This window comes from Orbicella franksi, chromosome 10 (genome assembly GCF_964199315.1).
Source record: "Orbicella franksi chromosome 10, jaOrbFran1.1, whole genome shotgun sequence".
NCBI classification, from domain to species: Eukaryota; Metazoa; Cnidaria; class Anthozoa; order Scleractinia; family Merulinidae; genus Orbicella; species Orbicella franksi.
In genome coordinates this window covers 19368682-19380876 of record NC_138154.1, presented here as the reverse complement: position 1 = coordinate 19380876, position 12195 = coordinate 19368682, and the positions used below count along the sequence as shown (strand labels likewise).

Genomic DNA, 12195 nt, shown 5'->3' with positions numbered 1-12195 from the left:
CGATCTGTTAACAGCACGGAATAACTTCTTTACGAGATGTTCGCTCAATATAATCGTAATTCTCCTCACAGACAAGAAGATCACAAATTGTCTCTAAAGAAAGAAAATTAGCGAACAAAACGTTTGACGTCTACTGGGCTGCTCACAAACACAGAGAGCTCGGGTTGTTTGAATGACCCCCTTCCTTTTGAGGGGGTCATTCAAACAACCCAACAAAGTACTCGCTATCAAAGTTTAGTAGTAAGCAATCCCCATCGTGATGTTCAGGTCACGAGCTGGACGTGGTCAAAGTGCTGTTGTTAGTTGTGTTGTAGAATTCTACTAGTATACAGATGCAAATGCGGCAATCTGATTGGTCGAGCTTCTCGTGCAATACCAGTCATTTTTACATGGCTAACTCCGTGAGCGGGTAAGATAAACTAAATCCTTCGCTGTGATTGGCTACCCGAACAGGCAAGATGGCGCTATCCCGCCCTCTCGAGACTACATGCTGTATCCCACAGAATAAATTCCCCGAAAGCCATATAATAAATCCTTTATTAACCATGCTTGTTCGGTCAGAATGGCTGGATATTTACACCTGGTCAATAACCCATATTTAATAGCCAGTCAAGTGTGTTCTATTGGAAATCCGTGAATCTGGTTCTCTCATCGTTCTCTATCTAAAGAATAGATTCCATGTTGCCCTGTGTCTGTTGAATAATGGATCACAAAATATGGAAAGAACCGAAAAGTGGCACACGAGGCGATAGCCGAGTGTGTCACTGACGTTCTTACCACATTTTGACGTCTTCTGTGATATATTAGGCACCTTAAGGTGCCTCAAAACAGTGATATTTCCATGAGTCGCCAGGGCTCTAGCGCGCACTTCAGCGCGAGGCATCATGCGATCACTCGAGGGTTCGCTAAGCTTTAGTGACCTGTTTGCGTTATCAGTTATTTTTAATTTCGAAAACATCCATCGTTCAGGCAATTTCAAAGGAAAACATCACTTCCGTGATCCGTTTAAACCGCTGAACTGGAACATAAACGAAAATTGTGGTGTTGATGTTGCGATCGATCGCGGCTGCTAGCAATCTAAAAAACAGCAGGAAAAAACTACTCTTCAGGTTTTCTTCGTTCTTTGTACTTGGCTAGTCTCACCTCCGGGTATTCATGGTACTGTTCTTTTACCGCTTATGCTGCTAACGAAAACAGCGAAAAAGAAAACACTATTCGCGGACAAATCGCGTTTATTCGCGTGAAATTGCGGGCTTCACTGATCAGCGGACTGCCTTCACATGCGCAAGGGGCGATCTTGTAAAGTCGAGATTTTAATTTGCGCTTAGACCGCGCGCTAAAATACCTTATCCACGAAGTTAATATCTCAAAAACTGGTACGGTGACCCTACTTTTTTAAAGCATAAAAATATTCAACAGCAAAAGCGGAATGCATGTCAACGCCAGCGATATTTATTTATTTATTTATTTATTTATTTATTTATTTATTTGTCCACGAGAGCAAAGCGTTAGTCAGGTGGTTTCTACTTGGCGTGTAGACTGGGTTCCACTGGCAAAAAGTTGAGTATTTTTGTGCGGCGGCCATTAGTGTAATTACTCTTAGGGGGTGCTGTTTTTGACTTGTTTTTGAGATTCGGAGGGAGTCTTAGGCCTTAGGTCTTAGTGTTTTTCATACACTCGCTGCCGTATTTATTGTTGACGCGCCATTTATTATTAAGGTGGGTAAACATTCGCTTTCTGTATATGCGCGAAATTCTTGGATGAATAAGGAACAATCAGTCAATCATACAACAATTTTACGAAGTTCCAGTTCTCGGACAGAACTCTCTGCAATTACATATTTAAATTATGTCACATTGAAATTCCTTCGATCAGATGAAAATCCCGACAATTTCTGCAGAACTGAAATCCTAGTCATATGTTCTAGTAAACATTGTGCATGTCGCGCCGCGCAGTCTGCAACTGTCGGAAGAAAATTTACGCTTGATTGATTTCATTACTTTCAACTCTCGTCTATCGCTAAAACCAGCATTTTTATATCAACAACCGAAGTTTTACGGACAGACATAACATAATGACAAAGCCCAGTGTTTTCCTGTGTGTCTATGGTGAGCAAGTTGAGGTCCTCTCGACTGATAAACCATGATTTCTTGATACGTTGCGTGACGGTGCAGTTTCCTTAGACTCACAAGTTTAATTAAGAGGACTAAATATTTGCATTTGCCTTCAAACTTCACGCTAAACATTTTCTGGTCATGTTTAAGCACAAAAGCTAATTTCTAAAAGTATAATTTACGTACAGTTTTCTCAGCTGGAAGCACGAATATTAGCTGACATTTGCAATCGGAGCTGATCTATCGTAAACAAACTCCGTGCAACCAGCGACCAATTCTAATATTTCCGCTGACGAACAAAAGTAGACAACATCTCTGATGCCGTTCCATGTAGATTGAAGGGGCGGGGGCGAGTGCGGGGGGGGGGGGGGGGCGTCTGCATAAGAGCTGAGGCTAACTGAATTATTTGTCTCCACTGGAGCTAATCAAACATCCCAGGACAAATGTAGCACATGAAATAAAGCTGTTCCCACAGTAAACAACCCCAAGCCAACGCGATTCAAAAGTTCTGTTCGTGAACATTAATTGTCCCAGTTATGTAACAGGTCATCTGGCATCCCGACGAAACAGCCACGTTATTGTTGATTGCACGGTCCAGAATCACAACCAAAAACATAACCTTCTCGTGTGCACTACACACATGTATAATGAGGGTTCTGGCACAGCACTCACGCAACACAGTGCAAGCGTAACGCTACTCCTCGTCTGAAGATTCGGAGTAGCGTTACGCTTGCACTGTGTTGCGTTCGCTTGTGTCCAGAACCCTCATTATACATGTGTGTGTGTGTGTGTGTTTCTTTTCCTCCTTGATCAGTGCTGTGCCAGAACCCTGACTTCGGGTCCAGCGAAGCTGCAACGTCTGTAATCAATATGCGCGGATGTGCCACCCTTCACTTGTATGAAAAAAATGTGCCAGAATTTTTTTCCTATTGGAGATTTATATGCACAGTGTATACGCCGACATGGCCGCCGCAAGGTATTCGTCCGATGTTCTGCGAATGTTCTACGGTCCAATATCGAGGGAAGAAAGAACAAACCTTCCCGAACCGTTAGAACCAGATTTTACCGCTTTATATGACGGGTTCCAAATATCCCAAAACAATTTCTAAAAATGGCTTCGTGTGTGGAGAATGGATATATCCGAAAGTAACCCAAACAAGAAAGATCTTTTAGCGTTCGCAAGAGAAAACAAAGAAAAGATCACCGATTTGGTTGAACAAGAAGCCCAATGGTTAAACAGCGTTAAAGTTAGTTTCGGGTTACAAGTAAAGTTTTCAATAGAAAGAAATGAAGAAACGCAATACATGGAGCACTACTTTAAAGAAGACAAACCGCACGTTTTTGAAAGGAACGATGAGGAACAGATAAAACAAAAATTCGATGAATTCATTGAAATCGCAAAAGGAGAAATAGAGCACTGGTCTGAGAAAGGATCAGGATGGGTAGTTGAAAAGATACAGATCGCGTACGTGAATGTTGCACGCTATCAGCCACTTCGCAGAGGGACCTATTTGCCTCTTCCAGCCAAACTGGCAAAAAAGAAGGCAATAATCAACGTGAAAAACAAGGACAACGAATGCCTGAAGTGGGCAATCAGAGCTGCTTTATTCCCTCCCAAAGATGGAAAGAACCCGCAAAGACCAAGCAAATATCCGGTTAACGACGGTATCAACTACGTAGGCGTAGATTTCCCAACACCGGTAAAACAGATAGAAAAGCTCGAGGCACAAAACCCAAAACTCGCAATAAACGTATTTGGCTGGGAAAACGATTGTATTATTGTCCACCAGATAAGCAAAAAAGAAGCGAATGTGCCGCGGATAAACCTGATGTTAATCGAGTCAGGGGAAATTCAGCACTATTGTTACGTAAAAAGAGAAAGCGCTTTGCTTTTCGATCAGAGCAAGAACAGAAACGCAAAGCACTATTGCATGCTGTGCTTAACCGGTTTCTCAGAAGCAGACTTGCTCGTGAAACACAAAAAATATTGCAACGGTGTGAACGGCAGGCCGACAAGGATTGAGATGCCGGAAGAGGGGGGAAACATCCTTTCCTTCCAAAACTACAAAAACCAGATGAAGATGTACCACGCTATTTACTCGGACTTTGAGGCAATTGTCAGAAAAATTCAGGGCTGCGAGCGTGAGAGAATGCAAACAAGCTACACAGAGAAGACCGAAAGGCACGAGGCATACGGTTACTCTTACCTTGTTGTGAGAAGCGATGGTAAAGTGGTAGGTTCGAACACTTACAGGGACGAAAACGCGGTGGGGAAGTTTTTAAGTGACGTTCTGCGGGAAGAGGAGAAAATAAGAGAAAGTTTGGCCACCCCGGAACCGATTGTTATGACGTGGAAGGACTGGGAAAATTTCAAAAAAGCAACTGATTGCCACATTTGCAACAAAACTCTGATAAAAGACGAATTTATGGATTCTTTGCCTGTCTGGAACGTTGAAGAAGCGGGTGAAGAAGGTGAAGGTGAAAAATGGAGTTATTGGGGGCAAGGCCACAAAAAATGTTTTTACGAAGCAAAGAAAAAGAAGGAGAAATGGGGCGTTCAAAGGTTAAAAAGACTGGAAGACGAAAAAGACCAGTTGGAAGCAAAATCACAGGAAAACTGTAAGTACTGTGAAAAACCTTTACTTCAGAAAAACTTCAGAGACGCGGTAAAGGACCATTGCCACATAACGGGCAGGTACCGCGGAGCCGCGCACAGCGAATGCAATAAGAAGTTGCGAATAAATCCCAAGACAGACCAAATACCAGTTGTATTTCACAACCTGAGGGGCTACGACGCGCACCACTTGATGCAAGCGATGACGCAGCTGCAGAAAGAGGTAAAATGCGTCGCCAACAACATGGAGAAATACATTTTCGGTCGGAGGCCTGCGTTTCATCGACAGCTTGAACTTTTTGCAAGGAAGCCTTGATTCACTTGTAAGCGCGACACCGAAGGAGTCATTGAAAATAACATCAACGATTTCGAAAGGCAGCGACCTGCTTTACAAAAAAGGGATCTACCCTTACGAGTACATGGATTCATGGGAGAGATTCGCAGAGACAAGGCTTCCGGACAAAGAGAAGTTTTATAGCAAACTGACCGGCGAGCACATAAGAGACGAAGATTACGCGCACGCGCAGGCCGTCTGGGAGGCTTTTGGATGCAAAACGCAGGGCGATTATCACAATCTTTACGTGAAAACGGGCGTCGCGCTGCTGGCGGATGTTTTTGAGAACTTCCGAAACCTATGTCAAGAGCAGTACGGGTTGGATCTGGCGCATTATTACACGTCGCCAGGCCTCTCCTGGGATGCTCTCCTGAAAAAGACGGGGGCCGAGCTTGAGCTCTTCACGGACTACGAAATGCATCTCTTCGTGGAAAGGGGGATGCGGGGCGGAATCTCCATGGTGAGCAAGAGATACGCCAAGGCAAACAACCCGCTAGTACCGGGATACGACCCCAGCAAGCCAAAAAAATACATCATGTATCTCGACGAAAACAACCTTTACGGATGGGCAATGTGCAACGCCTTTCCGATAAGAGGCTTTAAGTGGAAAAGAGTCATGCCCACAGAGGAGGAGATTCTCAGTATGAAAGAAAACGCAAGAACTTCACGAGGAGCACAACAGCTATCCCCTGGCGCCGGAGAAAAAGGCCGTAAAAAAGGAGTGGATGTCGGACTACCAAAAGGGGTTGATGAAAGACCTAGATCTGAAACCCCCGGACAGCAAGAAGCTGCTGCTAACGCTTCATGACAAGAAGAACTATGTTGTGCATTACAGAAACTTGCAGTTTTATCTGAAGCAGGGCATGAAACTGAAGCGTGTGCACAGGGTGCTGGAGTTCGAACAAAAATGCTGGATGGAGCCGTACATCCGGAGGAACACAAAATTCAGGAAAAAGGCAAAGAGCGACTTTGAAAAGAACTTTTACAAGCTCATGAACAACGCTGTTTTCGGCAAAACCATGGAAAACCTGCGTAACCGCGTTGACATAAAAATAGTGCGCAGCAATGAGACGGACAAAATAAGGAAATTGATCGCCAGCCCTTTGTACTCAAGGCATGTTTTATTTTCAAACGACATGGTAGGGATCGACATGCGAAAAAGCAAGCTGCTTCTCAACAAACCGGTCTACACGGGGATGGCGATCCTCGACAACAGCAAGATCCTGGTGTACGACTTCTTTTACAACGAGCTTAAAAAGCAGTACGGCTCGAAGTGCAAGCTCTTGTACACAGACACCGACAGCCTTCCGATTCTGATTGAAACGGATGACGTCTACGAAGACATGAAAAACAACATGGACCTTTACGACACGAGTGACTACCCGAAGGAGCATCCACTCCACTCAAACACCAACAAAAAGGTCTTGGGCAAGATGAAAGACGAATGTGCAGGAACCCCCATCGCAGAGTATGTTGGTCTGAGACCGAAAATGTACTCCATCTTGAAGGCGGACGAAAAAAATATCAAAAAAGCGAAGGGCGTGAAAAAGAGCGTTGTCAAGAAACAAATAATGCATGAACAGTACAAGGAAACGCTTTTCGGTGCGAAGCAGCAATGGCATGGAATGAACATTCTTCGAAGCGAGGGACATGAGATCTACGGCATGCATCTAAACAAAATTTCGCTTTCACCGTTCGATTCAAAGCGATGGTTTGGTGACGATGGTATCCATACAAAAGCTTACGGCTACAACAGCTTCGATATATTACCTACATTAACGGATGAACTTAGAGATTTGGAAGCCGAAGTTTCAAAGTTTCTCTGGGGGTAACTGTGTGTTTGGAGGGACAACGAGCAGCTCTTCACACACGAAGCCGCGCTTGGGACCGTCGTGCAGATAGTAGAGAACGGGCTGATCCGTTTTGGCGAAAGATCTTTCAATGCCGAAAACTTTCAAAGACCAGATTGGATCCGTGGCTCTTTTCACGCCCCCTTCAAGCTCGCCGGGCTGGTAGAGATAACGAACTTGGACAAGAGAGGGGAGTATTTTTTCGTTTTTTCCAACAGGCCTCGAGTAAGGTGTCGACGGCCTTGCATAAACAGATTTTTCTTTGATGGCGACGGCGGGTTTCTTGCCGATAAGGCTTGTGACCTCGTTGTTCAGAGCCGAAACAACTTCTGGAAGTCTTTTCACCCAGGTCGTGGACCGCTTGCCCTCAGGGAGTAGCATTTCCACGGCGTACTGGTGCCCGAACAATCGCTCAGCCAGGGTGCGGTTGAAACGTTCAACGATTGCCTGGTCGCAGTGAATGTCAACGCGCCCGCGCCGGATATATGTTTTGTGCTTGTCCATCTCTTTTGTGACAGCGCCCATGAATTCGCACCCGGGGTCAATCTGCAGCATTTCAGGCCATTCGAGAGGCCCGCGCTTGTAAATCTTTTGAAAAGCCTGGGCGACCTCATCAGAATTTTTCGAAGTCAGTGGTTCGGCCTCTTTGTAGCGGCTGGCCACGTCGACAACGGTCAGCGCATATTTGAAAACTTTGCGGCCACGAGGGAGCTTGTCGTGCGGAAGAAAAAGAAGGTTTGTTGGGTGTGGGAACGTTGAATTCCGTCGAGGAATTCGCTTCGGCGCGGGGAGATATATCTGCCAGAGCGCTTGCCTGATCAGCCACTTGTTTGCGGTTTCTTCAGGTACCTTGGCGGCTTCGGCTAATTTTTTGATCGCGGCTATTCCTTTCCAATAGCCTCCGGGGCCGTAGTATATCTTCGCGAGTTTGGCGTCCATATAAGTAAGGCGTAAAAAAGTTTAAAGGAACCGGAAGGCTGCGTAGCCCAGAGCGAGAGCGCCGACGCCCACGAACATGAGTTCACCCGTTTTCTGCTGCTTGCTTGGCTGATAGAAATCTGAGAACTTGGGCTCTTTGGGGGAGTGTCATCTGTTCGTCAGGATGCGCCTGGTTGTAGAGTTTGAAGGCATACTTGGTGTTGGTGAAGTTCTGCTTGGCCTGCTCCTTTACTTGCGCGTTGGTCGCAATCCAGTCGAGAAGATGGGTGCGGTCGCGCGTGTATTTGGCGTAAGCCGCTTGATAATCTTCGAGAGCTTTGTCGTGGCGCTTTTTTTCTTCAAGTGCAGCTTTGTCGCCCCCGCCAAGCGCCCTCGCCAGATAATTGCCACCGATAAAAGCCGTGGCGTTCAACACAGCCCCGCCGACCATGATCGCGATGCTCGCCATGGTGTTATATAGCAGCGTCTTTTTTTCAAATCATTAATTTCAGACGCTGTCGGGGAGGATTTTTTGGTCCTCGAGGTACTTTTTGAGCACAATGCTGACCGCCATGACGCCGGTGAACTTCACATAATTCATAAAACTGCTGCTGGGATCGGAAGTGAAATTCTCTTTCACAACCTTTTTTGCTACCCAGCCGATGCCCGGGGCTAATCCCGTGAGAGTTGCGGCCTCGATGACGGTCTTGACAAGCTTGTTGTCTGACATGATAGCGTTTGATGTAAGTGAAGAACAAAAGTTTAAAACAAAATTAATCTGTCTTTTCGGCTTCTTCTTCTTCTTCTTCTTCTGCTTCTACTATTCTTCTTATTATTTCTCTTGTTCTTCTTTTTACTTCTTCCGTTTTTCTTCGTCTTATTTCTTCTCCGTCCTTACTCTCAAAAGCTGCATCCAAAAATTTGAATGTTGCGCGAAGAACATTTTTGCTTAAGCCCAACAACGCATACGTGACACCAAAAGTGGTGGCGAAAGTGAGGATTTTCTGTTGAACGTTAAGCCCTGGCATCGTGGATATGCATAACACGCAAAAGTTCAAATCATTTTTTTAAATCCTCTTGGCTGTATCGCGCGAGCAGTTTCTGGCTCAACACGCGCGGGCTCAGGCGCGGGCTTCGGCGTATTAATTTTGTCGAATGCGGCATTGGCCATAGCCTTGAGCTCTTCCCGTTTGTAATAAATCCCGAGCAGTGAAACGCCTATGCCGCCAATAGCAATCCATTGGTTGGTGCTGAGGCCGCTGCCCTTTGGGCTTTCGCCTTCTGTAGTCGGGGAGGGCTCAGGGGGCTCTGTGGCGGCTTTCGCCTTATTTTCCCCGAGAGCCCTATAAGCCTCGGCATCTTTCTTCTGTTGTTCCCGCGCCTGCCGCGTTCTTTCAGATGTCGCTTTGCCAGCAGTCACACGCTTCGGATTTTTTACGCGCTGCGTGGTTGGAGTTGGAGTTGTCGCTTGCTGTGTGATATCGGCGGCAGGCGCTGCCTGGGTCTCGACCTGAGGCGCGCTCTCGGATTGTTCGGTTGACATTCTGAAGCGAACCGTATTCTAAGCAAATGAAAAAAGTTTAATTGTTAACAATTTGTCAGCAAGCCCTCAGCAGTTGTTAATGAATGCTGACCAGTTATTTTGCAGCTGCTGAGCCGGGTACTTCATCAACGCCCTCAAGTGGATAGCCGTGTTCATCACGAGAAGGGTGCAACTGCTCCGGCAACTGTGGACTGATATCAACATGTTAAGTAGTGATGAACACCGCGTTGGCCGCAGCACTTCAAAGCAAGGTTGCCGGCCAGATTGGAGAGCTCTTTGTTCAAGATGTAGTCATTTCTGAGCTCTTTCTGGTAAGCGTCGATGTCTTTGATTTTGACGGACATTCCGACCACTTTGGTTGCAAGAAAAATGAGGCTGTCGATCAGGCTTTCTGTTGTCTTGAAGCCCACGTACGTCTCGTAGCGTTTGGTGTATTTCTCGACCTCTTTGTCGCTCAGGCGCTTCACCTGCTCGTGGGTTAGCTGCACTCCGATGGCCTCTTTGGCTTTGCCTGTGGACACCAGCACGGCCAGCTGCTCACGAAGAGGAGGAATATCAGGCCCGGAGGAGGTTGGAACAATGCCACCTGCTGGCCCACTCGGCTTGGGCTCGGTTTGAAGAAGGTTCATAACTTCTGCAAACGCGGCCTCTTCACCTATTGTTCAAGGCTATATACAACTTTCATTTTTTTATTCAAATAACTTTACCCCGTAGGGGTGGCGAAGCGAGAGCACAAGATAAGAGAACTTTCGCTCTTTCAGCTTTGAAACCAGACCTTTGTACTCGTCCGGGGAGAGCTCGCCGGCGTAATCCTCGAAGATGGCTTTCGTGGTCCTGGCCGAGGGGGTGTAAAAGAGGACGATCGTCGCCACGTTCTCCCGGAAGGAAGCTGTTATGCCGGTCATCTTCTGGGTCAGCGCCCAAACGCTGATGCCCATATGTCGAGCGGAAAAGGCGAAATTCACCAGCTCGCCTGCACGCCCTTTAACATCTTTGGAGGCCGCGCAATCGTCGAGGATTATGAGCGTGTTGGTGCTCTCGGAAAGCTATCTCACGAGCTTCAACCACTTTTCCACGTCGTGCTGCTCGCAGACTATCACATCCATTCTTAGATCGTTTTCGCCAAGCCGGTGGTAGGTCTTGTTGTGCTTGAACGTCGGGCAGATGAGCACAATGTAGTCGAACTTGAAGCGGAAAGGGCCGTAGAGCTGGTCCACCACGAACCTCGATTTTCCTGAATTCGTCGGCCCCACGATGAGAGCGTTGAAGGGTATCTTTCTCGGGTCCATGTTCATATTCAATCCTGTACAGATTCCAGCTGTCTGTCCATAAGGTTGAACTGGTAGTCGGAGATGACGAACACATGGCAATTCACGTCGCCTGAGCCTTCGGTTTTCCGCTCGATTTCCAGCTGGGCCCCGTCCGTACTGTTCACAATACGCGTGCCGCTGCCGTGCATTTCTTGGTTAACCATGGAGCGCATATCAATCACAAGCCCGAACTTATCACCGGTGTAAAACTTTGTCACATCCATGTGCCCCGTTTTATTTTTTTCTTTCACAAACAAGTTGCGGGCCTCTTCCCACATGTCCTTGCCTTCGATGCCGTTGTTGTAAAGCATGTTGGGCGAGCCGTTGACCGTGACGCTGACTTTCGTCAGATCAGGGAAGATGAATTTTTCTGAATCTCTGGCGCCAGCAGTATACGGCTCAACAAATAGGAGGAGGAGGGCTTTTAGCGACCTTCTTTGGGCGTTGACTTTGATGGTGATCCTCGGGTCAATGTCTTTTTTGAAGGCCACCTGTTTGTCATGCATCACGTGGTCGTAAAGGAACTCTTTGCCGCTGGAGTAAATGCTCCGCGCCTCGTCTGCCAGAGTCTTGCTGCGGATCATTTTGTACTCGAGCTGGATGTTGGTCAGCTTGTATTTCAGCTGGGTTGTGTCGGAGCCTTTGACCACGTGTTTTTCTTCGGCAAGTTTTACTTCGAACATGAGGTCGTTGTAAAGGGCCTGGGGGTAGAAAACGCCGTGGTTGGTTAAGATCTGATGGTCCAGCCTGATCCGCTACTTTTCTCCGTACACCTCGTTCAGCTTGTTTTCAGCGTCGACACCCGATTTTTTCTTGTCTCCCGCGTCTGAGCGGATCTTGGATAGATCCTCGCTGTGAATCCCTTCGAGAATCCTGTTGTCGCGCTCTTCCTGCGAAAGGAAAAGGTCTTCGAAAGTTTTGTAGATGTCGTACCCAACCGTGTCTTGCAGAGTTGTTGCCGCAAACTTCACGACCAGCCTGTCAACGAGCGCCCGCGTGACGTTCTGGACGAGGAAGTTGTCGGCGTGCCCTCCAGAAAGGTCGATGTCAAAGACAAGCGCTAGCGAGCCCGGCACCAGAACCTCGTTCTCGTTCAGCTTGGGCACGTAAACGTACAGCGTATTGCCGGGGTTGGCTTCAGAGGGGGTAAAGGTGATTCGTTTGACCGCGCCCTCGGCCTTCATGGCGTGTACGATCTTTTCGCTGTAACTTGGGCAGAGGTTCTCTGGCACCTCTGACATTGTGTATAAAACACCAGCGATTATTTCTAATTTGAAAAAAAATAGGCTTGCAATATATCGCTATGTCGGCGGAAGGTGAAGGAACAAGCTTTGAAAACCCTGCTTATGACCCATACGGTTTGGGTGACGATGACGATGATGAAGGCGGAGATGCCAACGAAACGACTCCTTTCTTCCCAAAAAATTCATCCACGCCACATGGTAAGGAAGAAATTCCAATAAAGACAATGCAGACTGAAAAAAGCGGGCTGGCTGCAACTTCTTATGCTGA

General features: G+C 47.0%; 2 protein-coding genes across 2 annotated transcripts; both read right to left on the bottom strand.

Annotated features, from left to right (window-relative positions):
- Nucleotides 1-10670: 10670 nt before the first annotated feature.
- On the bottom strand, nucleotides 10671-11366 carry LOC145500814 (uncharacterized). The gene has a single exon (XM_081480352.1). It carries the CDS (start codon nucleotides 11364-11366, stop codon nucleotides 10671-10673), a length of 696 nt encoding a protein of 231 aa, XP_081336478.1.
- A 72-nt stretch (nucleotides 11367-11438) lies between these two features.
- Nucleotides 11439-11924, bottom strand: LOC145500826 (uncharacterized). The gene has a single exon (XM_081480364.1). It carries the CDS (start codon nucleotides 11922-11924, stop codon nucleotides 11439-11441), a length of 486 nt encoding a protein of 161 aa, XP_081336490.1.
- Nucleotides 11925-12195: the final 271 nt, after the last annotated feature.